Source organism: Canis aureus, chromosome 3 (assembly GCF_053574225.1).
Source record: "Canis aureus isolate CA01 chromosome 3, VMU_Caureus_v.1.0, whole genome shotgun sequence".
NCBI lineage: Eukaryota > Metazoa > Chordata > Mammalia > Carnivora > Canidae > Canis > Canis aureus.
In genome coordinates, this window is record NC_135613.1 from 54,411,883 (window position 1) to 54,439,630 (window position 27,748).

Sequence of the window (27,748 nt, forward strand, 5' to 3'; positions counted from 1 at the left end):
AGGAAATCTGCAAAGTACTAAGAATGAAGCTCCAGTCCTAACATGCCTGACCAGTCCTCTGGCCTGTGTGAGAACACCAGTAAAGGACAGCCTGGGGGAGCACTGGCAGCCCAAGCAATGGGGTGCAACACTGCTTTCATGTATATCCTCGCTCACAGGTATAACTTCTGGTTTCCATTTCTCCCTCTGCCCCATTTCTTCCCCAAGGCAGAATCCTCTGCTAAAGAAACCGCAGCCATGAGCGCGAGTTCAGACGCTGAGATGGCGGTTTTTGGCGAAGCCGCTCCCTTCCTCCGAAAATCCGAAAAGGAGCGGATCGAGGCCCAAAATAAGCCCTTCGATGCTAAAACATCCGTCTTTGTCGCGGAGCCCAAAGCCTCCTACGTGAAGAGCACCATACAGAGCAAGGAAGGAGGGAAAGTAACTGTGAAGACAGAAGGTGGAGCAGTAAGTAAACAAAGAGAGGAAATGCTCCCGGCTGTCTTTCTGGGTCTCCTCACTTGGAGGTGAAGCTCTACTTGCTGGGAAGCTCTAGGTCTCCTGCCACTATAGACACCCTTCTGGTCCATTACGGACACCCAGTTTGCACAGCAAAGGAGGTTCCCAGTGGTAACCTCAGGTCCCCCCTTCCCAGAAGCTCACAGGACTTCAACACACTAGAGTTAGCTGCCACCATATCCCTCACTCCCACTTCCCACTCTAAACCCCCAAACTTGGGGGAAATAGAAGCCAGCTTCTCTGGTCAGGAAACTATTGTTAATTTCTTAGCTAAATAATGTATTAGTAATTTCCCGTAATGAACAGCCAGGAAAAATTAAAAATTCAGCCTATTAAAATAAGAATAAAAAAATATAAACTGATAAACCTGCGACAGGGGGACGTGGGAAGAAATAAAAATCTTTTAAAAAACGTAGTATTCTAGTTTGTCATAGGAGACGTATTTTCTTAGCATCAGACTCTGAAACAAATATAATTTCATGCCTTTGTTTAAAGAATACTGAATAATATAATGGAAAGTGTCTGTAATGATAGTCTTATAAACAAAGCAAATAGACAAACCAACCCCACGTCCCACCATTTATATGAAGTGGTCTCTTGCTTTACTTGCCAGACTCTGACTGTCAGAGAGGACCAAGTCTTCCCCATGAACCCTCCGAAATATGACAAGATCGAGGACATGGCCATGATGACACACCTGCACGAGCCTGGAGTGCTGTACAACCTCAAAGAGCGTTATGCAGCCTGGATGATCTATGTGAGTGCCTTTCAGGATGTCCTTATTCTGTCTCTCTCTCTGAGTAAAGACAAGATCCACATGTTGCACTCTCTGGTTTTCTCAGACCTACTCGGGCCTCTTCTGCGTCACCGTCAACCCCTACAAGTGGCTGCCGGTGTACAACCCCGAGGTGGTGGCCGCCTACCGAGGCAAGAAGCGCCAAGAGGCCCCGCCCCACATCTTCTCCATCTCTGACAATGCCTATCAGTTCATGCTGACCGGTGAGTGAGTGACACAACTATTCACAGAAATGTGGAAACAGAATCCTTAACAAACAAACAGACTGTCTGGGCTCTGATTATAATAATACATTGTAGCCGCATGGGGCTTCACTGTTTTCAAGGAACTTCCAAGAACTACAGTATCATATATTCTTCACAGCAGTCATCCCCATGTTAGAGAGAGTAAAGGGAAGCTGGCTGAGTTCACTGACCTACCTGCCCAAGCTAACCAGTTAGTAAGCAGAACCCAGGCGGAAACAATTAATAGACCTCTGTAAACACATCTGCTGCTTTCCCACAGGTTGTAATTTCTGATTTCAACAGGAGAAAAGTTCCAATCAATGATTTTAAAATAAGCACATCCACAGCGATCAAGGAACACAGTTACCAGCTACAGCTAGAAAGCTTTGTGAATTCTTATCTTTAAACAAACTGACAGCCTTTAGGGTATAACCCGTGTAAATAAAGAGCTACCACTTTCCTCCTGATGATTCTGAAGTTTCTTCCTACTAGAATGGAAGAAAATAAAAATATCTCTTCCTCTGAAAATATTTTTGAAATTATATCAAACTCTTTTATTCCTGTCTTATCAAAGCATAAACAGCTTTGATACGCATTATAGGCCCAAATATGGCATTAAAACCTTTTATCTTCACACACCAAATGTAGTGCCTTTGGAGATATTTTAAACTCCAGAGTTTCCTGTTGTTCCATAGAGTTTTGGAAACTGAAAGGGTTTTGTTCTTTTTTAGTTTTCATTTGCTTGTTCTGCTGCCCTTGTTTTTAAATCATCTGTTGAAGAAGGGAGAAGAGAAAGGAATAAAATAGGAATCTTCCATTACAAATTGGCCAGCAATTCTATGAGGATTTCATGCTAGTAAACTGTTCTTTGGTTGTTAGCAGAAGCTAGCTACCTTCCAGAAATGATCCAAAGGCTGGCTCATTTCGGAGGGTTTAAGACTCAGCAGCTGCACTTACCCTGTTATGTATACCGCTGCCCCTACCAAGGTTTCCCATCCCCAAGCTTTGGGGCTGCTCCAAATTCACAGTTACTTAGGGCTCCCAAACATGACTTCTACATAAAACCACACAAAACTGCAGCATTTGACCTGGTTAATGTTATTTTGGCATTGCCAAAAGAGACTAAAACATTGTTCTCTTACTGGTGCTCCCATGAGATGTGATATGATCTCATAGTTTTTCTGCTACTAGAAAAAAAAATCAATTTGAGTGTCTTCTAAAATCTGTGTCCACTGCTCTGAAGAGAACTCTGAAGTTCTCTAAAGTCTACACCTACATCAAAATAACATCCAGATTTGTATCTATTTCTCCAGTATTTTTAGATATGAGAATTTATTCAAATAGAATTGGAGATCTAACATATCAGAAAATTGGCATAAATCCAATGTTATCAGTCATATAACTAGTGACAACGTCTGTTTTTATCATTTAGAAATGTACATCAAGTTAAAAGGAACAGAAGACTAACTGAACACATTCACAATTCCAGATCCCTTCCCTATTTAGTGTTACCAGCAGTCATATTAGTCCTATCAAGACCTGGCAGGAGGCTAGGTAGCAGAAAAATATAGAAAGTAGAAATCAGAAGACCTGAATATATTTGACCTTAACAAGCTATATATTATTCAAAAAGTCACTGATTCCTCTCTGGGTCCTAGCTTCTTTATCTGTTTGTTAATTGAAAGAGTTTGGCCTCAGTAATTTCTAAGATTCCTCATGACTTCAAAATTCTATCATTCTTACTGAAGTATTGATAAATGAAATTATAAAATGCTTGGGATTTTCTTTAAAATAATCCAGGGAGGGAACCCTGGGTGGCGCAGTGGTTTGGCGCCTGCCTTTGGCCCAGGGCGCGATCCTGGAGACCCAGGATCGAATCCCACATCGGGCTCCCGGTGCATGGAGCCTGCTTCTCCCTCTGTCTGTGTCTCTGCCTCTCTCTCTCTCTCTCTCTGTGACTATCATAAATAAATAAATAAATAAAAATTAAAATAATCCAGGGAGAGGGCAGCCCGGGAGGCTCAGCGGTTTAGCACTGCCTTCAGCCCAGGGCCTGATCCTGGAGACCTGGGATCCAGTTCCACATTGGGCTCCCTGCATGGAGCCTGCTTCTCCCTCTGCCTGTGTCTCTGCCTTTCTCTCTTTATCTCTCTCTCTCTGTTTCTCATGACTAAATAAATAAAAAAATATTTAAAAAAATCCAGGGAGAACGGGACAGGAAGGAGTATAGAGGATATAAAATTGGCCAAGTGATAACAATTGTTGAAACTGTAGGATGGGGACATGGGGGGCTCTCTGTAATTGTCTCTCTGTGATACCTGTTTAAAATTTCTCATCACAAAGTCTTGAATAAGATACAAAAGGAAACAGATGATAGCTTGCCTCTCATTTTCACAAATTTTGCTCCAAGAGCCAAGTGCTCCTTGGGGACTAACCACCAAACCAAAATCATAGGTGACGTCTTCAGAATGTCAGAAGAACAGCTGTGTTTGATCTAAATGGATTCAATAATCTTTATATTGAATGTTCTTTCTTTTTTTGACTGGGGGTCTTGATTTCTCTTCCACAGATCGTGAGAACCAGTCCATCCTGATCACGTACGTGATTATTCCCTTATCTGATTTGTGGTGATTGTCATAGATATGGACAATGTGAGCTGCAGTCGTTTTGATCTCTTCTCTTCTCTGACAGAGGAGAATCTGGTGCCGGGAAGACCGTGAACACCAAGCGTGTCATCCAGTACTTTGCAACAATTGCGGTCACTGGAGAGAAGAAGAAGGAAGAAGCTACTTCTGGCAAGATGCAGGTGAGTTTGGGGTCAGACTCAAGACTCTCAGGCTCTCAGAAAGTCTGGAGCCCCAGAGGTAAGGACTGCTCTTGCCTTTGCAGGGGACCCTTGAAGATCAGATCATCAGTGCCAACCCCCTACTGGAGGCCTTTGGCAATGCCAAGACTGTGAGGAATGACAACTCCTCTCGCTTTGTAAGTCTCCTGGTCACAGAAGGATCTTCTCAGCCCTTACATGCCAGAGATAGCGTGTCTGAATTATTTCAATTGCATCTTTCTGTGTGCTTCAACTTTTTAATACTTAATAATATTTCTCTTTTCAAGGGTAAATTCATTAGAATCCACTTTGGTACCACAGGGAAACTGGCTTCTGCAGATATTGAAACATGTAAGTAACAGGTCCACCGAAAATCAAAACAGAGAGAAAAATTATTTCATTTGCAGAGCTATTCAGGAACACCTGGTATGCTCTGAGCCTGCTGCCAGTATTGCCCATAAGGTAATGCCAGACTTATCGAAATGCTCTGTCGACCTCCGCAGATTGATGGTTCTGGAATACATTCCTGAGATTCCTGCCACAGAAGTAACTTTGATATTTTTTTCCAAGAGACACGCTAGGGTTACTTCTGGGTTCCTATGAGTTACCTATAGGTTTACAATACATCTCTGAGATTTGCTCTTCATTTGAGCTTTGTTAGGTGTTTCTAAATAGCCACTCACCATGAAGTCTCAGATAACATGAGGAAGGAGAAGATATTACAGATCGATTATAATACAGGGTCACAGGACCCCCCTATTAAAAGTTTACTTTTACTAGATCAGACGGGCTTCAGTCTCTGCTCTCAGGTGGTGAGGAACTTGGGTAGTTGCTGTAAGTATTTGGAATTCCAGTATGCAGCACCAAGATGACCAATCATTAGGGAGAAATCTCATCGGAGTCTAACGTAATGCTCACAGTTTTAGCAAAAACACTGAGGTTCACTTAATATTTCAGCAACATTAGGACACCTAGGTGGCTCAGTCAGTTCAGCATCTGACTCTTGATTTCAGCTCAGATCATGACCTCAGGGTTGTGAGATTGAGACCAGCATCAGGCTCCACACTGGGTGTGGAACTTGCTTAAGATTCTCTCCCCATCTTCCTTAGCCTCTGTAACCTCCCCAATCTCCCCACCCACCCAAAAATATATATGTATTTATTTTCAGCAGCATTTTTCCCCTAATTTAATACCTATTTCTATTTTCAGATCTTCTAGAAAAGTCTAGAGTTACTTTCCAGCTGAAGGCAGAAAGAAGCTACCATATTTTTTATCAGATCACTTCCAATAAGAAGCCAGATCTGATTGGTAAGAAAGAACTTAAATTCACAGATGAACATTAATATTTTTGTTAACAACTTCTAATATAAAATGTATACCTTGAATTATATGCACTCAGAAATGCTCCTGATCACCACCAATCCATATGACTATGCCTTCGTCAGCCAAGGGGAGATCACAGTCCCCAGCATTGATGACCAAGAGGAGCTGATGGCTACAGATGTAAGTCACATACACATACACATACACACACTGTAAAAAAAAAATTTGTTATGTGTGGGAACAGCCCACTGTAGGTGGACACAGTCAGTATAGGATACAGTATAAATTCTTTAAAATAAATTAATCTCTTCTGCCCTAAACCTTTGTCCTGTCATGTCTCCTGGCAGAGTGCCATTGACATCCTGGGCTTCACTCCTGAAGAGAAAGTCTCCATCTACAAGCTCACGGGGGCCGTGATGCATTATGGGAACATGAAGTTCAAGCAGAAGCAGCGGGAGGAGCAGGCTGAGCCAGATGGCACCGAAGGTTACCAGATGAATCTCCTTCTGGAGAATACAGCAGGAAAAAAAAAAAAAGAGAGAGAAGCCTATACTAAACTCACATCTCCATTATAGCTGAACTTCTGAAGGGCATATACATATTTACACACTGCACATTTTCCTCACTCCTTTTTCTCCCTCGTGTCTCCAAACCTCCATCATTTTTAAACAACCCAAATAAGTTAAAATGACCTAATAGGCACTTATAAAAATATATCTAAAAAAGCACAACTAGGGCCAGATGAGAGAGAGAGAGAGAGAGAGAGAGAGAGAGAGAGATGGCATAGCACTCCTGCTCTGCCATGGCAATGGTGGCTAAGTACGAAAGACTACTTGGCATATTAGCTATTTCCACAGTAGCTCAGTAAACTAGTGGCTGGAGATACAGGATCTGCCCAACACAGAGCTGAGGGTGAAGGATGTCCCTAGACATCTGTGCGCATGTGTGCGTTGTCTACATATGAACCCGTAGGCACTCTAGGCAGTCAGATAAAATAAGAACTGAGAAAGAAAAATCATGTATTCCATATGTGGAACATATAGGACCTACCAAGGAAGCTAAAGTTATCTGCTCCTTGAAGCCTTTCCCAACCACCCCAGCTTGACATATTCTCTCCCTCCTCTAAACTTTTCAACAGTTACTGTGGTTCCTGACATTTATATTACAGTCCTTAGCAGAATTTCAGAAAGAGACTCTGTAGGGGGGACACAGTAATATTTAGTATCCACATTGAAATTTAGTATCTAAATTGGGAGGAGCAAAACTGAAATAAGGATCTAAATATTCAGACCTTTATCTCTCTATAACAGCAAATATTAAGATTTATCTTTTCCTTCCAACCACACCTAATGTGTCTGCCTTAAGAGCAGGCACTGTGGCTTTTGTCTTACATAAAGTGTCATCATAAACACTGGACATATGTTAATTGTTGATGAATTTCTCATAAACTACTAGCAATAAGTCTCCAAAGGCCAGCATAAGTGACCATTTATTAGCAAGTACGTGCTCTAATGCACAGGGAACCTCATCTGACTTTCTATAGAATTACTTAAAACTTATTTAAATAATAAAGAAAATGGATTGGAGAAAAATAGAAAATTAGGTTAAAAGGGATTTCCACCATTAAACATTTCTTAAATTGTGTCTCTGCAGTCGCTGACAAGGCAGCCTACCTCCAGAACCTGAACTCTGCTGACCTGCTCAAAGCCCTCTGCTACCCCAGGGTCAAGGTCGGCAACGAGTATGTCACCAAAGGCCAGACTGTGCAGCAGGTGAGTGCACGACCTCAATGAATGACACACATCCTAGGCCTTCTCAGCATGTCTTTGGTACGTCAACAATCACCACTCTGTCCATGAAGGTGTACAATGCGGTGGGCGCTCTGGCCAAGGCCGTCTATGAGAAGATGTTCCTGTGGATGGTCACCCGCATCAACCAGCAGCTGGACACCAAGCAGCCCAGGCAGTACTTCATCGGGGTCCTGGACATCGCTGGCTTTGAGATCTTTGATGTGAGTTGTCTTCATATTAATAAAAAGAGAGAAAAAAACAGAGTGGATTCTGATATACAGGTATTCCTATACATGTACAAATCCACATTGCTTCCTCCAACACTGCACCCAGAACAGGAGTTACCTCCCAAATACCTAGGCAATAACAGAAATGTAATGATAACCATAACGGGCATTTGTGGAAGTGTCAGTGTATTTCTGGCACTACACTATGCACTTTGAAATGTTACCTCATCTAATCCTTGAAACAACTCACTCAAGGGTAACTAATACTACTACTAATTACATGTGGAGAAACAGAGATGCAGGAAAATCAAAACTTGCTAAAGAGCCATTTAAGGCACAGCCATTTAAGGCAAAGCCAGGACAGGAACCCAGATGCTTAGGGCATCTCCCATGGAGGAGAAGCACACAGAAAGGTCATAGTCTCTCCTGTTCCAGGTCCATCTGACACCTACTATTTCACCTCCAGGCCATCAGCCTGCATCATGTGTAAAATGCGGGTGTAAGTTATTACAAAGACTCTTTCAGATCATCAATTACTACACCACATCTGGTCTCTACTTTCACAGACCTGGCAAAGGGAATTTGCCAAATGTCTGATATGAAGAGGAGAAAAATTTGCCTATTATTCCATTTTCACATCAACTAAAAGGTCTTAGGATAAGCTTTCCTTATAAGGAGACAGCCAAAAGTGAAAATGTGAACTTTATCCTGAATTGGAAGAATGGGATGGTAAAAAAAGTGAAGCTTTCCAATAAAATACTTTCACCCTTAAATTTAAACTATAACTCATGGGACTATGATTGTACTTTTAATATATGTTATTGCTTATGCAGTCTAGAGCTGGGAAGGAGGTAGATTCTACCAGAAGTGTTGCTGTATAACTGCCACCAGTGCCTTTAAATAATGCCCAGAATTCATGATAAACGCTGTTGTCAAAAATGATCATTTTTTTCCCTTGGTACTTCTAAAAGAACAATAATTAGTTTAAATTTTATTTCATTACTGTATTCCATTTTTTCAATAACAGAATTTTTCAGTAATCAATTTTACTGCTAAAAAATCCATTTAACGTTGAAGATTTCATTTTATGCAGTTCAACAGCCTGGAGCAGCTGTGCATCAACTTCACCAATGAGAAACTGCAACAATTTTTCAACCACCACATGTTCGTGCTGGAGCAGGAGGAGTATAAGAAGGAGGGTATTGAGTGGACCTTCATCGACTTCGGGATGGACCTAGCTGCCTGCATTGAGCTTATTGAGAAGGTCTGTTTGACTCTTTGATTTCTTTTGTTTTGTTGTGTTGTGTTTTAAGTAGGCTCCATGCCCAGTGTGGAGCCCAATGTGGGGCTTGTACTCATGATCCTGAGATCAAGACCTGAGCTGAAATCAGGAGTCAGACACATAACTGACTGAGCTGCACAGGCTCATTTGACGTCCATTTGACTTCTAAAGAAAGGCAAATTGCAAGGATAACTTTCCCAAGTGTCTGAAGCAATTCTAGAAAGTATCACTGTCACCCTGGAGGGGTATCAGAACAAACAGAATTACTGTTTAGAACTTCCTCTTCTACATAAGAAGAAGCAGAGCTTTTAATTTCATTCTGTCCTAATGTTTTGTTCTAACAGCAATTCAAACCTGATTTTAAAACTTGAGATGATTTGCTCCACCAGAACTACCTCACTAGTTTTGAATCTATCTCCATTAAGATCCAAGACGTCAACAACATAAACAAGTCTTTTTTTCTTTTTTTTTTTTTTTTAAAGGTCGTTCTTTCTTTTTTTTTTATGATATTTATTTATTTATGATAGTCACAGAGAGAGAGAGAGAGAGAGAGAGAGGCAGAGACACAGGCAGAGGGAGAAGCAGGCTCCATGCACCGGGAGCCCGACGTGGGATTCGATCCTGGGTCTCGAGGATCGTGCCCTGGGCCAAAGGCAGGCGCTAAACCGCTGCGCCACCCAGGGATCCCACAAGTCTTTTTTTCTATATAAAAATTAGTACACATATAATCCAGCTAGGACCTATATGAAAGATAATCTTTTTGGAAGTCAAGAAGTCTAATTGCTTATGCTTTTCCATAATCTACCTTTAAGGAGATTAAATACAGAAAATGTTTTAAAAATAAGGTTAAGATTATTTTTATTATAAAATTACCACATATAAACATCAGGTTAAGCCCGTAAATCCTCTTCAAAACAAAATAAAACAGTGACAATAGATTAATTCATTAAATAGGCAAAATGCGTGAAAATATAGAACATTTTAACAAACTGCCCACACATGCTATGCTGACATTTGGAGTTTGTACTCTGCTATTCTTTTAACTGAAAATGTTGCTATGGATTGAATAGGACAAGGAATGGTGGAAAAGTCACTCCAGTGATGATAAAAGGGTTTTTTTTGTGAGCTATGACCCTAGTTTATTTTATATACATATTTTACTTGGCAGTTCTAGTAATTCAGTCAGATACAGCCACCACATCTCCATCTTTTCAGAAAGATAGGTTGACACTAATGTCCACGTTTCTGAATCCAGCCACTGGGCATCTTTTCCATCCTGGAAGAGGAGTGCATGTTCCCCAAGGCCACAGACACCTCCTTCAAGAACAAGCTCTATGACCAGCACCTGGGCAAGTCTGCCAACTTCCAGAAGCCCAAAGTGGTCAAAGGCAAGGCTGAGGCACACTTCTCGCTGATCCACTATGCAGGCACCGTGGACTACAACATTGGTGGCTGGCTTGACAAGAACAAGGACCCCCTAAATGACACGGTGGTCGGGCTGTACCAGAAGTCTGCAATGAAGACTCTGGCCAGTCTCTTTTCCACTTACGCTAGTGCTGAAGCAGGTACTCTCTGTGCTCTTAATCTAAATCAAGCCCATTCCCACAAAATGTTCATATAACATCACAGCCTCTAGGATTCTATTCTAATTGATGGGTTTTTCTTTCTACCTCAGACAGTGGCGCAAAGAAAGGTGCTAAGAAGAAGGGTTCTTCGTTCCAGACTGTATCAGCCCTTTTCAGGGTAAAGTACAAATTTCACCCAAAAACTCTATTCAGTTTCTATAAATTGTCATAATTATAGGGTTTAGAATAAATTAAGAGGGAATGGAATGTTCAAATATTCACTCTTATCATTGTAGAGCCAATGCAATGCTTCTCTTACAGGGTCAGATGCTCTACCCATTATTCCTCATTATGATCACTGATGTGTTCAGGAATGACAAAATATCCTCAGAAGCTTTCTTACTATGGTAATCAGGCTAATTTTCAAAGAAGCATAGCTGAACTTCAAAGTTGTCCCTAAGGAAAGATGTTCTCTTTATTCCACTAATGCTGCCCTTGGAGAATGATCCTGAGTTCCTCTTTGACAGTGAACCAGAGACACACTATTTAGCACATCCTTCCATCACATGTTGGTCCTCTGAGGTGGATTTAATTTTTTGTAATGACTGAAAATCATCTAACATCAAGGTGGTAATTTATGTGGATGATTAATCTAGAAAATATCTCTTAAAATTAAAATAACAAATAATTTTACTACAAATAATGTGATTTTGTTAGGTAGCTTAAAAACAGACTCTTCCAAAGGGAAGTATGTGAAATGTCTGGACTCAGGGCTGCTTTGTCAGAATCTGTATAGCTAAGTCTCATTCCTTTTAAAACTAAAGGCTATAACCCATCACTGAAACAGGTAAACTGGCCTGTTCTTTTCCTTTCTCACTACCAATCTGCATCATCTCACCAAGTAGACTCTTGCTTCATCAACTTATCCTTGCACACATCTTCAAGATTAGAAGCTCACAGCACTTATTCTCTCTCTTAATAATTAACTGAGATATGAAAGAAAACAAAGCAACTTTGTCTTCTCTCAAAGAGTATACCTACAAAATATTAAGAAATATTTACATGTGAGTTTTCTATAGTTGAATAAAACATCATAATCAGTCATAAACAATTACTCTTTCTGGAATAACACCCCTCCCAAGATGCTTCAGGCTGTGAATCATTCTCAGGCACCCAATATCCACCTACACAAGATTATACGGTCTCATGATTTTAGATTCTTAAAAACAAAACAAAGCAAAACAAAAACAGTATAAAACAAGAAGACAGGTCCCAGGGATAATAATAAACTTGAGGAAGGAATGGCAAAGGCAGGACAAGCACTAACCTAGGTTCCCAATGTAAACTACTGTGAAAATTACTAGCACTGAGATAGATGGAAGAGGTTTTAGAGGTAATCTCAACTCTTTTCGAATTAAAGCCCAGAGAGACGAAGAGAATTTTACAGAGTCAAGCAGCTCCATAGTGGCAGAATGAGACCACAGTCTTTTGTCTGATTCCCAGTCGAAAACAATTCCTGTGCATCAAGGATAAGGGATTCGCAGTTTGTTTATAGATTAGATCCTAGGTGTTATAAATGAATACCCTGGAGAGCTATATTTCTTCTCAGCACTTTGGCCTTGTGGTTATTTGTCAGGCTAGAATTCTGGAGACCTTAAAAATACAGACCAACTGAAGCCTCACAGGCTTATCCCTAACAGTTAAGCGAGTGTCTAGGTTCACACCAAATAATTTAAAAAAAGCAATCCAAGATAAAACTTTCTCATCAAGTCCCTTCTGTCTGGTTTTCTAGGAAAATTTAAATAAACTGATGACCAATCTGAGGAGCACTCACCCCCACTTTGTACGGTGCATCATCCCCAATGAAACCAAAACACCAGGTAAGACACTTCTGATACCCAAACAAGCACCAGGATGTTTGCTTTAGACCATGAAAAAAGGGATGTGTATTCTTCCTCTTAGGGGCCATGGAGCATGAACTTGTCCTGCATCAGCTGCGGTGTAACGGTGTGCTGGAAGGGATCCGCATCTGCAGGAAGGGGTTCCCAAGCAGGATCCTTTATGGGGATTTTAAACAAAGGCCAGTCACTCTTTGCTGTATTTCACTGAATGCTGTGAACACTTTATCATCTTAATTGTTGTCTTTTGTTCATTGTATTTCATGCCCCCTGCTTAGTAAATTGTAAAATTAAGAAGTCAGATGATAAAGTCTTGTGGCAACAGGACAGGATAACAGTTTGGAAGAGATGGTATTTCTTACAAACAGGAAGAAGGTGTGCATTAGACTACAGAAAAATCACATTGTTTTACTATTTGAACTTATAGGACAGCTGGATTTTCTACTTTTACTTTTTTTCTCACATCTTTGTTGATACTTCCTTTTTGGGTCATTTGGTTTCCCCATATAATCATACTTCCCTAATCATTCTTTTCTTTGTTTGACTGAACAGATACAAAGTTTTAAATGCAAGTGCTATCCCAGAAGGACAGTTCATCGACAGCAAGAAGGCTTCTGAGAAACTTCTTGCCTCTATTGATATTGATCACACCCAATATAAATTTGGACATACCAAGGTATAGCTGCCATTTATTCCTACCTGATCCATACCCTTCTGCTATTTCTGTATCTCCTGTACCACGAAGAAGACTAATGATTCTCCTTTTCTCCAGGTTTTCTTCAAAGCTGGCCTTCTGGGTCTTCTAGAAGAAATGAGAGATGAAAAGTTGTCCCAAATTATAACAAGAACCCAAGCTGTCTGCAGGGGATTCCTAATGAGGGTAGAATATCAGAAGATGTTGCAAAGGAGGTAACAACCATGCAGATCATCTGCTTAGTAAAGAGAGTCCTTTGGGACTATCACTCAGCCTTTCTCATTTATTAACTCTCATTTTGTGGCTAATAAATGCTTCTTGTGCAGTTCAGAACTCACTCCTACAATATATCTGCCTTTGCTTAAACCCTCACACTTGGACTCCCTTCAATTTCTCCTGGTCCAAGCACCTCGCATAGAGCTACCTGAATAATTTGCAATAAGCACGATTTTCATCATGCTATATCTCAGTCTGAGGACCCCTACCCACCCACCCCCATACCCCTCCCCCACTCAGCCTCTTATGTCAAATCCAAGTTGCTGTGCGTGGCTGTCTGGGGTCTCTGTATTCCCCAGCTCATCTGTCATTCCCAATCATACAGCCTTTTCCAGCTAGGCTAAACAATTTGCTTATCTCCTGTTTCCATGTTTGCCCCAGCCTTTCTCCTCATTCTAATTTACCTATTTACCAATTCAGAACTTGCACTTCTCCTTTTTCCAATGAGCCTCATTCAGCTGTATCTACCCAGCACTACTGCATTCCCTGCCCCCAACACCAAACACACATATTTTGCATTCATTTTGCTTCTCTGTGCTTATTTGGATTTGCATTATAAGTGTTCCCAAGTCCTTCCCATGTGTCTACATTATGGTTTGTGTCATGGTATTTGCATTCTCAGAGTCATGGTTCTTGTAATTTGGACCTATACAGAAATAGAATTTACATTTTAATAAGCTTGAAAGGGCATTACAGATTGCTACAAGATAGTCAAACCTTGCTAGTCTAGTGCTACAGTTTACAGAAGGGGTATATTTTATTACTATTTAAAACTTGTATTTAAATGAAACAAATCTGCATGCTCAATGTATGTTAAATTGCTTGCGGATACTAACAATCTAATTAAGCATATAAGAATGAGACATTTGAAAGAATCTGAGAAAAGCCAGTGTATTATCTGAAGAAGCTAACAAAAGTTTTTGAGTGGAGACTTCAGTGATAATCAAAATAAGAGGAAAGGCTTCAAGAAAGACGTGCTAAATCCTAAGTTCCTCAGATGAGGCAACTTTGAAAGCACCCAGTGTCAACTCACAGCTCACTCCATAGGCCAATGGCCCAGCGGCACAACCAATTCACAACTGCCACATCCACTCCCAAATCACTAGTATTATAATAGCTCAAATGATCTTAAATTGGTATGTGTTGTTCATATGTGCAAAGTATTCCTGCTCTCAAGTCTGCTCCTTTGCTAGTGTGCCAGGGTCGTGAGAACACAATTATTCAACATGAGCAGTACACATTAGAAACACGATTACACTGAGCACTAGTTTGAGTGTGTCTGTGTCTATATAAAGCCTGCATTTAGCATATACAAAATCTGATTGATCATTTACACCTGGGATCATCACAAGGGGAACCTGCATGTAAAATAAAAAGTGACAATAACACTGCCCCTAATGGATGGATCTACACTGATATTTTTACGTCATTTCAGAGAAGCCCTTTTCTGCATCCAGTACAATATACGTGCCTTCATGAACGTCAAGCACTGGCCCTGGATGAGGCTCTTCTTCAAGATCAAACCCCTTCTCAAGAGCGCAGAGACCGAGAAGGAGATGGCCACCATGAAGGAAGAGTTTCAGAAAACCAAAGATGAGCTTGCCAAGTCAGAGGCGAAAAGGAAGGAACTGGAGGAAAAAATGGTCACTCTCTTAAAAGAGAAAAATGACCTGCAGCTCCAGGTTCAATCTGTGAGTATTCTGAATGTTGCATGTTACTGAAGCATTTCTGGAAGGCATATGCACTTTGGATTTACAAATAGCCTTGTCTTAAAAAAGAAAATCTCAAGTTACTTTTTTAAGGATTTCACTCATCTTTCAGTAGTCCTATGAGGAAGATACACACAAAGATTTCCAAATTACAAATGGAAAAGGGAGGACTGAAGAACATATTCAACAGTATCACAAATCTAGCAACCATGAGGAAGAATTTAAATGCCATGCCCCAGATCTCAGTCAGATATCGCACCCATTTGCCTCGACTACTTCATCTCAGCCTTACAAGGATTGTCTTAGTCTCCGAACACAAGTCTATGAGATTGTTTTGAAATTAAAGAAAAGCCATTATTTTTTAAATTCAATTAGCTAACATATAGTACATCATTAGTTTCAGAGGTAGTGTCCAATAATTTATCAGTTGTGAATTATTTGTGATAAGCAAATTGTTTAGCCTGGCTGGAAAAGGCTTTGTGGTTGGGAATGGCAGATGAGCTGGGGAATACAGAGAGCCCTGACAGCCATGCACAGCAACTTGGATTTGACAATGCTCATTACATCACATGCTCTCCTTAACGCCTGTCACCCAATTTACCCATCCCCCCCACCAACCTCCCCTCCAGCAACCCTTTGTTTCCTATGATTAAGAGTCTCTGGTTTGTTTCCCTTTCTGATTTTGTCCTGTTTTATTTTTCTCTCCCTTCCCCCATGATCCTCTGCACTGTTTTTTATATTCCACATGAGTGAAACCATATAATAAATGTCTTTCTCTGATTGACATATTTCACTCAGCATAATACCTTCCAGTTCTATCTATCCACATCGATGTAAATGACAAGATTCATCCTATCTGATGGCTAAGTAATATTCCATTGAGTGTATACACACACACACACACACACACACACACACACAATCTTCTTTATCCATTTATCCATTGAAGGACATCTGGGCTCTTTCCATAGTTTGGCTATTGTGGACACTGTTGCTATAAACACTGGGGTGCAGGTGCCCCTTATTCTTATTTCTCTCCATGCCTAACCCCTGAGATTTAGCTCAGTAAATCTGTTTGCAGTTACATGAACTAAGCAACCAGGGTGTGAGGTAGAGCCAAGTTCCCTCTGTGATTCTTCCCAGTTCTTAAGGCTTCTGTTTACTTGGCTCAGGAAGGAGCTGTAATCAGGATAGGGGATAGTTTGGACCAGTGTTCTGGCCAAGCATAATTGCCCATTTCTATGGTCCAGAAGCCCACCAGTGTCATAAAGAAACCTGTGAAAAGAATAGTTTTCCCCAAAATTTTAAGCTATCAACTTTCCCTTCTGATACTTTCACTTACATGAAGGCTGTATTTTCCCTAAAACACATGACCAACAGCCTCTTCATAGTTCTTACCATCGGTCAGGGAGAGAACATTTATGAATGCATCACTATTAAAAATAAAAGCAAAGGAACCATGGGAAGTTCCCTATTATCATCCGTTTAAGCATTTAAAACACATAAGCTATGAGCAAAACACTGAGTGAGAAGTTAAAGAAATTCCCCAGGCCAGAGTACTCTAATAAGGCTGAGCTGATTTTTATTTGAGTTTTTCAGTCACTCATAAAAACTCTATGGAGCTATGTAATGCCTTAAAATTATATGTTCTTGCATATTCTAAAATTCATGTTGAGACTAACAGGTGATCCTTAAGATGGAAATGAAAACTGTGGACAGTTACAGCACTGCTATGGACTATCAGGAAGGTTGCAAGCATATAACAAATGTGCATGGAAATGTATTCACAGGCATAAAATTATTTAAGTTCTTTTTCTTTTCCTTTTTAAAATTCAGTCTAACAACTAGTTGCTTGAGGTGAACAGGGAATGATCAAAACCAAATCCAACCAATCTAAATCAAAATCTTTGAATATTGCAGCTGAAATGTTCCTAGCAATCGTTTATTCCCACCTCCTCAACTACATGAGAAAATTGAGAATAAAGGAATAAAGTCATTTGCCTATGTTCATCCATATGGAGGAAATACTGAGACAAGAACTCAGGCTTCCCGTGGCCTATCACTCCTCTAGACACTACTTTGTAGTCAACTGCTTCAAACCAATCATTTTTCACATTAATTTGTTTCTAAATCTATAGTCTCGCTTTTAATTAGCTCCATTTCTCCAGGCCATGTAATAATGTTCAATTAAGTTTAATTTATATTCATACTGAAGAAGTTACCAGCATTCAGCAAACACTACTATATTGTGCAAAGACGAAGTTCAAAATTGTAACAAGTTCTCTAAAGACCTTAATGAATCTCTCTCCACAGGAAGCTGACGCCTTGGCTGATGCAGAGGAAAGGTGTGAACAACTGATTAAAAACAAAATCCAGCTGGAGGCCAAGATCAAGGAGGTGACTGAGAGAGCAGAGGATGAGGAGGAGATCAATGCTGAGCTGACAGCCAAGAAGAGGAAACTGGAAGATGAGTGTTCAGAGCTCAAGAAAGATATTGACGACCTTGAGCTGACCCTGGCCAAGGTCGAAAAGGAGAAGCATGCCACAGAGAACAAGGTATGAAACATATTCTGTTCCACCACAGAGAGATTCTGCCCCCCTACTAAGCTGCTTTAGAGCAGGTATCATTTCTTTAATTTTTCAAGGTAAAAAACCTCACAGAAGAGATGGCAGGCCTGGATGAAACCATTGCAAAGCTGACCAAGGAGAAGAAGGCCCTCCAAGAGGCCCACCAGCAGACCCTGGATGACCTGCAGGCAGAAGAAGACAAAGTCAACACCCTGACCAAAGCTAAAACCAAGCTAGAGCAGCAAGTGGATGATGTAAGTGTGTTTCTGATTATACACTGGAAGGATTTTTTTTTTAAATACACTTTCAGTATTTAATACGTTTTCCTTTCTCATTAGCTTGAAGGGTCTCTAGAGCAAGAAAGGAAACTTCGAATGGATCTAGAAAGGGCAAAGAGGAAACTAGAGGGAGACCTAAAATTGGCCCAAGAATCCACAATGGATGCCGAAAATGACAAGCAGCAACTTGATGAGAAACTCAAAAAGTAGGCACTCCAGAAAAAAATTCCATGTGATACCATCTTTCAATTCAGGAGTACTAATATGTCTTGTTCTTCTGTCTAAAGGAAAGAATTTGAAATCAGCAATCTGCTAAGCAAAATTGAAGATGAGCAAGCAATAGAAATTCAACTACAGAAGAAGATCAAAGAGCTGCAGGTGAACCACCTCCCCTTCATTTTTTCTCTGTACGCCAAAAGCCCTGAGCTTGAGATGAGTTTATGTTACTGTGCATGTGTCACTCCCAGGCCCGCATCGAGGAGCTGGAGGAGGAAATCGAGGCAGAGCGCGCCTCCAGGGCCAAAGCAGAGAAGCAGCGCTCTGACCTCTCCCGGGAACTGGAGGAGATCAGCGAGCGCCTGGAAGAAGCTGGCGGGGCCACATCTGCCCAGATTGAGATGAACAAGAAGCGGGAGGCCGAGTTCCAGAAGATGCGCAGGGACCTGGAGGAGGCCACCCTGCAGCACGAAGCCACAGCGGCTACACTGAGAAAGAAGCATGCAGACAGCGTGGCTGAGCTTGGGGAGCAGATAGACAACCTGCAGAGGGTCAAGCAGAAGCTGGAGAAGGAGAAGAGTGAGATGAAGATGGAGATCGATGACCTTGCCAGTAATGCAGAGACCATTTCCAAAGCCAAGGTACCCAATACCATCTCTAAATGATGGTAATTAATAACCTGATAGAACATTCATTGTTCTGTCACTAAACATTGTTTGCTATCAGTTTATAGCACTAATCTAGTATTTCCTATTCTAATATATTCCATTCTATGTCAGTTTTGTTAGTGCTTGCTTATGACCTATTAAGACTATTTCAAATCCCCTTTAATCAAGTGTCAATATCACGGGAAAAAAATGAATGGGCTCTAACAATGGTCACTTCAGGGATATTCCATACTCACGATGCTTGAATCCTAGCCTGTCCCATCAAGTTGGAGCCATAACTTTCCACTCACACCTGAGTTTATTCACTCTAAATATACCTGAAGAATCAAGTTTTAATGTTTTTGTTTGTTTTTTACTGCATTCAATGTCTCATCTTTCACTGCTACATGTCCTGTAGGGGAACCTTGAAAAGATGTGTCGCACTCTAGAAGATCAGGTAAGTGAACTTAAGACCAAGGAAGAGGAGCAGCAACGGCTGATCAACGACCTGACAGCTCAGAGAGCGCGTCTGCAGACAGAAGCAGGTGGGGACTTTTCCCTGGACTCTGAAACTGCATGCTAGATAAAAGTGATTCCAGGGGTTCTGAAGAAACAGCAATACTCTCTCCCATTTTACAGAGGAATAAACGAATTGTTAGAATCTGCTGAGCAGGTCAAAAAGAATACAAAGCAAGAATTGGCAGGATAGTTTACTTGCTACACTCCTGTGCTATCTGTGCTTTTTACTGCCAGTACTAATCAGTTCTAAACTCCTATCTACAAGCAGATAAAGTATATATTTGATATATAAATAAATGTATAGGTATACACAGGTATGAAAGCTTAAGCTTATTTTTATGCTGTTAACCAATTCATTTACTTCTATTATTCTTAGGTGAATATTCCCGACAATTAGATGAAAAAGATGCTTTAGTCTCTCAGCTTTCAAGAAGCAAACAAGCATCTACGCAGCAGATTGAGGAGCTGAAACGTCAGCTGGAGGAAGAAACTAAAGTGAGTTTTACCAAAGATCATCTTGGCTGAGCAAATCTAAACATGTCCATTCAGATTCTACTCCGGGTATGTAAATTATGTATCACTAAATAAATGAATTTAAGTCACGAAACTAGTCCTCCTGCAGGCCAAGAACGCCCTGGCCCACGCCCTGCAGTCCTCCCGCCATGACTGTGACCTGCTGCGGGAACAGTATGAGGAGGAGCAGGAGGGCAAGGCTGAGCTGCAGAGGGCGCTGTCCAAGGCCAACAGCGAGGTGGCCCAGTGGAGGACCAAATATGAGACGGACGCCATCCAGCGCACCGAGGAGTTGGAGGAGGCCAAGTACGTGCTGCAAACGCTGAGGGAGGAAAAGAACATGGTTTCCTAGCTGCACAACTCAGCAGCTCTCCTGAACACTATGATGATGATGTTGTTGATGGTAACAACAGCAACAGCAACAGCACACGCTAAATTTACTGAGAGGACACTATGTGTCAAGTATTATATATACCCATTAGCTCATTTAGTTTTCATAGCAACATCATGTTTTATCCCTATGTTCAAACAAGGGAACAGGATTTGAGAGGTTAACCAACCAACCCAAGGGCACATGATTAATACACAGTATGGCTAGGATTAGAACCAGATATTCTGACTCCAGAGACCACCTTCTTCAGTCCTACAATAGGAAGACACAGCTCTCCAACCTCATGCTGGAGGCCACTAAACTGTACATAATGTCCAGGGCTGGTCTAAATAAAATAAATCTTAGTCTGATAGATCAAGTATAGATCAAAGAGGACCTTCAAGTAGATCTTCTTGGGCTTCAGGGCTAAAGGCTTTCCTATACCTTGAAGATGCAGAATTGGCACATGATGGGGAAATGAAGAATATAGGTGACTCAGAAGGAATCACCATGCTTCACCTGCTTTTTGTCACAAAGTTTCTAAAGAAACTTTCCCTGGTTTTCTCTAGGGAAAAAGTACATAAATGAAATAGAAAGTCTAAGAAAGCAAATAAATAGTCTCAGTACATTTTTGCCCAATAAAATACCTAGTTAGCCTCATATCCTTTCTGGAATGAGAGAAGACATTTACACCAATCAGCAAAATTGTCCTGGATAATCATTTTCTGCAACCATACTCAATCAGAAGTCCTGAAAACCCTGAATTACTTATGTAGTAAGACACATACAATGGAGCACTAACAGCAGCCTCAAAGAACTGAATCCAGGTGCTCACCACTTTGGACCTTTTCATACAGGACCAATCAAGAAAGCAGTTCTGGATGCCACAGTTTGGGTAACGATATGTTACCTGCCATTGTAGAAGCAGGACTGTCAAAGGGGCCTAGGGTGTTATCTCTTGTCCCTGTTCTAAACCACTCTCCATAACTGCCTGGCTAACGTTTCAGGAAGAAGCTGGCCCAGCGTCTGCAGGAAGCTGAGGAGCACGTAGAAGCTGTGAACGCCAAATGTGCTTCCCTGGAGAAGACAAAGCAGCGGCTCCAAAATGAGGTGGAGGACCTCATGCTGGATGTGGAGAGATCTAACGCTGCCTGCGCCGCTCTTGACAAAAAGCAGAGGAACTTTGACAAGGTGCCCAGGCCTACTTAATAAACTTCATCAATGTTTTATGTGGTTTCCCTTTCTCCTTGCAGCAGCTGACAATCTGCTGCTTTTCAGGTTCTGGCGGAGTGGAAACAGAAGTATGAGGAAACTCAGGCTGAACTGGAGGCCTCCCAGAAGGAGGCTCGCACTCTCAGCACTGAGCTGTTCAAGGTCAAGAATGCCTATGAGGAATCCCTAGATCAAGTGGAAACCCTAAAGAGAGAGAACAAGAACTTGCAGCGTGAGTGCTCTTGAACTTCCAACGGCCCTGGCAAGAGCTGGCAGTTAGGTTCCCTGTTACCTCAGTCTGACTACTACTCTCTTGTCTGTTCACCCACAGAGGAGATTTCTGACCTCACTGAGCAGATTGCTGAGGGAGGGAAGCAAATCCATGAATTGGAGAAAATAAAGAAGCAAGTGGAACAAGAGAAATGTGACATTCAGGCTGCCTTAGAGGAAGCAGAAGTACGTATTACCAGGTTGTGAGGAAAATTCAAAGACATAGGTGAAAATACTCAAAGTGAGCAATGGACCCATTATTATAGAGCTGGTGGAAATATGAACTCGTATAGCTTTATGAAGGACAATTTGGCAATAGTTATCAAAAGCCTTAAAAAGTAATACTATGACCCACCACTTCCGTAAGAATCTCTCTCAAGAAAATTACCTTCAATAGAGGTAAATCGTTAAGCATAAAGATGTCTAATCCAAGAACAAGATGAAGCAAACTAGGGAACATTCATTATGATGCAATTGTATACAACCGTTAAATATAATTAATATAGAGAAATATTTATGGTAGATATTAATTTTTAAAGTGAAGACACATTTGAATATACACTATAATTTCATCACCCAAAAATATATATAAGTAGGAAAAAAGACTAGAAACAATGTACCACATTAAAATGATTATCATTGGGTGGGGGGCACAATAGGAGGTTTTTCTTTGTTTTTATATATTGCTCTATGTCCTACAGTGAACATACATTTTATAATCAGAAAAATGTTTTAAAACTGAGAATTCCTACACATTTTAATGTAAAAAACAGATTAAGAGTTCATGTTTAGTACGAGTTTAACTGTAAGTTTTGTTAGTACTCACATAAATAATATTTATATAGCACTTCATACTCTATAAAGCACCTTTATTACAGAACTGCCCTGTATGATCTATGACTGAATACACAAACAAAAAAATGAATTTACCTAGCAGTTCCTGGAACTGTTGTATTGAAATTTATAAAATCAGACAAATTGATGTAAGAGTTCAGCTCACAAGGGAATATACTCCAAATATTCAAGTTATTTTCCATCATTAACTGATCACTGTTTTGTTAAGGCATCTCTTGAACATGAAGAGGGAAAGATTCTGCGCATCCAGCTAGAGCTGAACCAAGTCAAGTCTGAAGTCGACAGGAAAATTGCAGAGAAGGATGAAGAAATTGACCAGCTGAAGAGAAACCACATCAGGGTCATGGAGTCGATGCAGAGCACCCTCGATGCTGAGATCAGGAGCAGGAATGATGCTCTGAGAGTCAAGAAGAAGATGGAGGGAGACCTCAATGAGATGGAAATCCAGCTTAATCATGCCAACCGCTTGGCTGCAGAGAGTTTGAGGAACTACAGGAACACCCAAGGCATCCTGAAGGTAAACAGGTCCACATAAATAGCTAAGTCAGGCAAGTGATCTGTTCTCCATTCAGCAAAGTATCTTTGTGCTAAACAATCTAGTTTTTTCTTTTAACAAATTATCCAGCTCACAGTATGGAAACAGCTAAATTAAATGTGCACAGAATATATTTTTACAGAAATGCTATATAAAAAACAGAAGCCCCAAGATAAGCTTTGATATGAAAGAAAGTACAAGACTTTGGTACCAATAAGCCTGAAGTGGAGCCTTAGTTGTGTTACTTACTGGCTGCCTGATTTTAGGCAAATGAGTTAACCTCTCAGAACCTCTGCTGCTGCTTCTACAAAATAAGAATGAAACTACTCACCTCATAGGGTTCCTGTGAGAACCAAATGAGATAACAGATGTCAAGTACTGGGGGGAGCATATGGAAAACAGTCTATAAATGACAGCCACTGGTTACTCACACATGAAAAAAATAACCAGTTAATGGCATAAATAGAATGACAATCTGTCTCCTGATCATCCTTGCTCACCTAAGCCAGTGACATCACCATTTTCACACTAATTCAAATGACAGGCCAGTCATTTCCTGCTCCTGGCACCAGTACCTTCTTCCAGTTCACCTCCACGGATGTTCACATCCTCTTCAGAGTGTCTATGGCTTTTTTTTTTTTTTTTTGTTAACTTGACAGGACACTCAGCTCCACCTGGATGATGCTCTCCGAGGCCAGGAGGACCTGAAGGAGCAGTTGGCCATGGTGGAGCGCAGAGCCAACCTGCTGCAGGCTGAGATCGAGGAGCTGAGGGCCACTCTGGAGCAGACAGAGAGGAGCAGGAAAACTGCAGAGCAGGAGCTCCTAGATGCCAGTGAGCGCGTCCAGCTCCTCCACACCCAGGTAAGACCTTCGCATCAAACAAATGTTGGTGTACGGTTAAGTGATGGATCCATTACCTAACAGGGAAATATTCCATTTAATAATTATGTGTATAATTATACTGGAAAATAGCGGGGAAATACTCCATTTTAATACAAAATGTGTATATTTTAAAAAAGGATGGGGGATATGCTCTAAAATACTAACTGCAGTTATCCTGGAATGATAGGATTGTAGGCGATATTTTGGTTATGTGTTCCTCAGATTTTCTACCAAGAAAAAGGAGAACATTTTATTTAAAACTGGGTTTGACTCTTTAGATTATTTTGAAAACCATGATGTAGAATAAACTTGAATAAACATAATCTGTTAACTCCAAAATCCAAAAATGTGCCATGTAGTGTTTCTCGTCAGGAGTCCTTCTGCGTTTAGTATTGTGCTTACTGTCCTTGTGTCCTGCAGGACACTGTTGATGTGCCTGGACATTAAATGCAGTAGCACCGGGTAGTCATTTTCACAAGCAAAAATATCTACCTACAAATATTTCCAAATACCTATTACAGCAGTGTTGATTCCCTCTGAGAACCATTGGGTTAGAATTTAAATAAAATGTTTTCATAAAACTAATTCAGTATTCCCCCAGGGGGCAAACTATAAAAGTTAACAGAGAATAGATCCTTTCTAACTAAAAAACTCCCAATGCCAGGCACTCACAAAAAGAATTCATTGTTTTCTATTATTTCCAACCTTTTAAGAATAGAATATTAGTAAGGTCTGACTGAAATATAATTGAAAGAGTAATTAATATAGGCATTCTTAAAACTCCCAAGTCCTTATGCAAAAATTAGACAGACAAGGGGACCGGGGTAGGGAGAGGCATGTTCCAACTTTTCAAATGATTAATATTTTGCACTGAACAAATATTTAAAGCTGAATAGTAAACTTGCCATTAGGTCCCCTGCACAAGCCAACAAGTAAGACATCTATAAAAGCCCACATTGGCAAATAGCAAGTCTTTGAAATTCCCATGGACTATTTTTAACAGAATACCAGCCTGATCAACACCAAGAAAAAATTGGAAAATGATGTTTCACAACTCCAGAGTGAAGTGGAGGAAGTCATTCAAGAATCACGTAATGCAGAAGAGAAGGCCAAGAAGGCCATCACAGATGTGAGCAAGATAAGCACTTGTTTTACTGATACACGTGTGTTACCTGCCATTACTAGATTTCCTTATTGTCCTGGTGTATTTACTAATCAGGCGGCCATGATGGCCGAGGAGCTGAAGAAGGAGCAGGACACCAGTGCCCACCTGGAGCGGATGAAGAAGAACATGGAGCAGACAGTGAAGGACCTGCAGCATCGTCTGGATGAGGCTGAGCAGCTGGCCCTGAAGGGTGGGAAGAAGCAGATCCAGAAACTGGAGGCCAGGGTGGGTCTCTCAATCTCTCAATCTTTCGGAATCTGGGAAGGGGCTAAGGGGACTCCCCCTATGTCTCTCTCTCTCTTTCCCTACATATTGATGCCCATCTTCGTCCTGAGGCTGAGGACATCCACTCAGTATCTTCAGCAGGTCCTGACTAATTAATAGCCCCCAAGATGGGCTGCATACGTATCTTTCTTGGTTGTAGGTACATGAGCTTGAAGGAGAGGTTGAAAGTGAGCAGAAACGTAATGCTGAGGCTGTTAAAGGTTTGCGGAAACACGAGAGAAGAGTAAAAGAACTCACCTACCAGGTAAGGGGAATAGCTTTTTAGAATATCCAGACTTCCTGCCCAAAGGGAAACTGACAATCTGGTAACTATGTGGTACTCACAGTCAGATCCACGTGAACTTGATATATAATACGAGGGCAAATGATAGAACTGTTTATCAGAGACCCTTTCCTAAGCTAGGAAAAGCATGGAGGCCTTTGAAAACAGCAATACCAGAGAAAAGGACATAGGTTTTAAAGTCAGATAAACTGAATATTAGTTCTAATTTGGCCTCTCTTAATTTTTGAACTTGGGTAAATTACTTAATACCCTAAACCTTAGTTTCATTCCCTATAAAACAGAGTAACAACATGTAGGGAGAAGGGAGGTGATATTACAGAACATGTGTAGAAGTCCCTAACACAGCACCCACATATGGTGATGTTCAGCAAAAATAGCTACTATTAATACTATGGAGGAAGTCTCAGCATTGACCAAGTTTACCCCAGGCCCACCTGCCATCATACCAAAGTGATTTATTTTACTACCTGTAGGAGGCTCATTTCATTGTACTGAATGCAGATTGTTTTTCAAACCCCCAGACTGAGGAAGACCGCAAGAATGTCCTCAGGCTGCAGGACTTGGTAGATAAATTACAGGCGAAGGTGAAATCATACAAGAGACAAGCTGAGGAGGCTGTGAGTATCTTTAAGCCCTTCAGAGAAGAAGAAAGCTTCTTTTGGGGTAGAAAGTGTTAAGAAAAAAAGAAATTAAGAAAAAAGAAAAAGAAAGAAAGAAAGAAAGAGAGAGAGAGAGAGAGAGAAAGAAAGAAAGAAAGAAAGAAAGAAAGAGTATTAAGAGAATGTGTCAATGAGAAAAAAAGCAAAATAAAATATACCACTCATATTATAAATATGAATTTATGCCCAAATCCTGATTATAGAATAAGACTTCAAGAGGAGGTATTTTTATTAAGCAATTTGTGAGTACTGGGGGGAAAAAACGAAGCTCTAAATAACCCACCTTACTTGATAGCTGCAAAGAATATACCATCCCAACTCTAATCCATAATAAATACTCTTCTCCTTCTAGAAATGCACAAAATCAAGTATTCTCAAGAGTCAAACATAAATCTTTACCCCAACTGACTCATTCACACACTACCAGTGTCAGCAGGGGCTCCTCTCTCCACACGTCCTGTGGCAAATAAGAACATGCTAGAAGATTCTCCAGCTTCCCTTTTCCTGAGTGTTCCCCATTCTTCTAAACACAATGTGGTAGGTAGAAAGCAGACAGGAAGTTAAGAGAGCTTCTTATCCCCACTGCCTACACAGACAGGAAGTTAAGAGAGGGAAAAGGAGAGGAGAGGCTCAAATGGTAATAAGTAAAACCAACAGCTGCATGCTTCTTCCCAGACCAACTTTTCCCCTTTCTCCATTTACCAGAGTTACCAACATATATGGCAAAACTGGTTAAGTGAGGTTGTCCCAAAGTTAAAATTTGACCTTGCATTTACTTATTAAACTCTCTCAGGGCATATGGCTCTCTTCCTCCTTTTGACCCAGTCCATGTATCACAAACAGATTTCATATACACATGGGTTTTACACACTAACGTTATCTTTCCACTTCAGAAGTATTTCTTCCTTCATTCTTTAGAATGAAAAAAATACGTAATTGAAGTTACAAATTCTGTCCAGATTTGAAGTCAGGCATGGCAAGCAGACCATAAGAAGGATATATCTGAGTTGAGGAGGGAATTCTGTTTGGTGACAAGTACAGTAATCACAAACTCTAATTCTCACAATTTTATCTTACTTCTTAGGAGGAACAATCCAACACTAATCTTGCTAAATTCCGCAAGCTCCAGCACGAGCTGGAGGAGGCCGAGGAGCGGGCTGACATTGCCGAGTCCCAGGTCAACAAGTTGCGGGTGAAGAGCCGAGAGGTTCACACGAAAATCAGTGCGGAGTGAACACATCTGCCTGATGCTGCCAAGGGGCTGAAGAAATGCACAGAATGTGCTATTCTAGGCCACTTGTTTATTTTTCTCTTAATGCTGAATAAATAAAAACTCTAGTAAACTTATAAATTAAAGCAAACTCATTTTTTCATTTGCAAATT

The 27,748-nt window shown here is 40.8% G+C and overlaps 1 protein-coding gene and 1 long non-coding RNA gene across 3 annotated transcripts in view; one reads left to right on the plus strand and one right to left on the minus strand.

Moving 5' to 3' along the window:
- The first annotated feature begins 210 nt into the window (after positions 1 to 210).
- LOC144310929 (myosin-8) lies at positions 211 to 27,715 on the plus strand. Of its 2 annotated transcripts, none has more exons than XM_077892638.1 (38): positions 211 to 447; positions 1,112 to 1,255; positions 1,341 to 1,497; positions 4,088 to 4,115; positions 4,210 to 4,324; positions 4,408 to 4,500; positions 4,630 to 4,693; positions 5,552 to 5,650; positions 5,742 to 5,845; positions 6,013 to 6,151; positions 7,319 to 7,437; positions 7,485 to 7,676; positions 8,776 to 8,946; positions 10,220 to 10,529; positions 10,640 to 10,707; positions 12,322 to 12,409; positions 12,492 to 12,609; positions 12,980 to 13,103; positions 13,200 to 13,336; positions 14,833 to 15,088; positions 17,420 to 17,662; positions 17,752 to 17,928; positions 18,013 to 18,158; positions 18,240 to 18,330; positions 18,420 to 18,809; positions 19,234 to 19,360; positions 19,711 to 19,829; positions 19,957 to 20,153; positions 21,225 to 21,408; positions 21,496 to 21,661; positions 21,761 to 21,885; positions 22,763 to 23,071; positions 23,749 to 23,952; positions 24,977 to 25,102; positions 25,193 to 25,363; positions 25,563 to 25,667; positions 26,228 to 26,323; positions 27,450 to 27,715. In XM_077892638.1, exons 1-38 carry the CDS (start codon positions 238 to 240, stop codon positions 27,597 to 27,599), a joined length of 5,862 nt encoding a protein of 1,953 aa, XP_077748764.1. In that variant the 5' UTR covers positions 211 to 237; the 3' UTR covers positions 27,600 to 27,715. The 2 variants fall into 2 exon arrangements, with proteins under 2 accessions (XP_077748764.1, XP_077748763.1); XM_077892637.1 differs by having other exon boundaries at positions 7,527 to 7,676.
- LOC144310932 (uncharacterized) overlaps positions 3,511 to 27,748 on the minus strand; it is a 32,812-nt gene continuing 8,574 nt past the window's right edge. The window contains exons 2-4 of the long non-coding RNA XR_013376596.1: positions 13,127 to 13,229; positions 7,363 to 7,685; positions 3,511 to 5,875 (exon numbers count right to left, since the gene is read on the minus strand). This is a non-coding gene — a long non-coding RNA (uncharacterized LOC144310932). The remainder of the gene's footprint in view (positions 5,876 to 7,362; positions 7,686 to 13,126; positions 13,230 to 27,748) is intronic.

Excerpts from the sequence above, each read along its gene's own strand:
- LOC144310929 (XM_077892638.1), top strand. The coding sequence starts at position 238 with ATGAGCGCGAGTTCAGACGCTGAGATGGCGGTTTTTGGCGAAGCCGCT. Across the intron at positions 4,116-4,209 it reads AACCAGTCCATCCTGATCAC|AGGAGAATCTGGTGCCGGGA; the intron begins GTACGTGATTAT and ends CTTCTCTGACAG. Across the intron at positions 23,953-24,976 it reads TCCAGCTCCTCCACACCCAG|AATACCAGCCTGATCAACAC; the intron begins GTAAGACCTTCG and ends TATTTTTAACAG.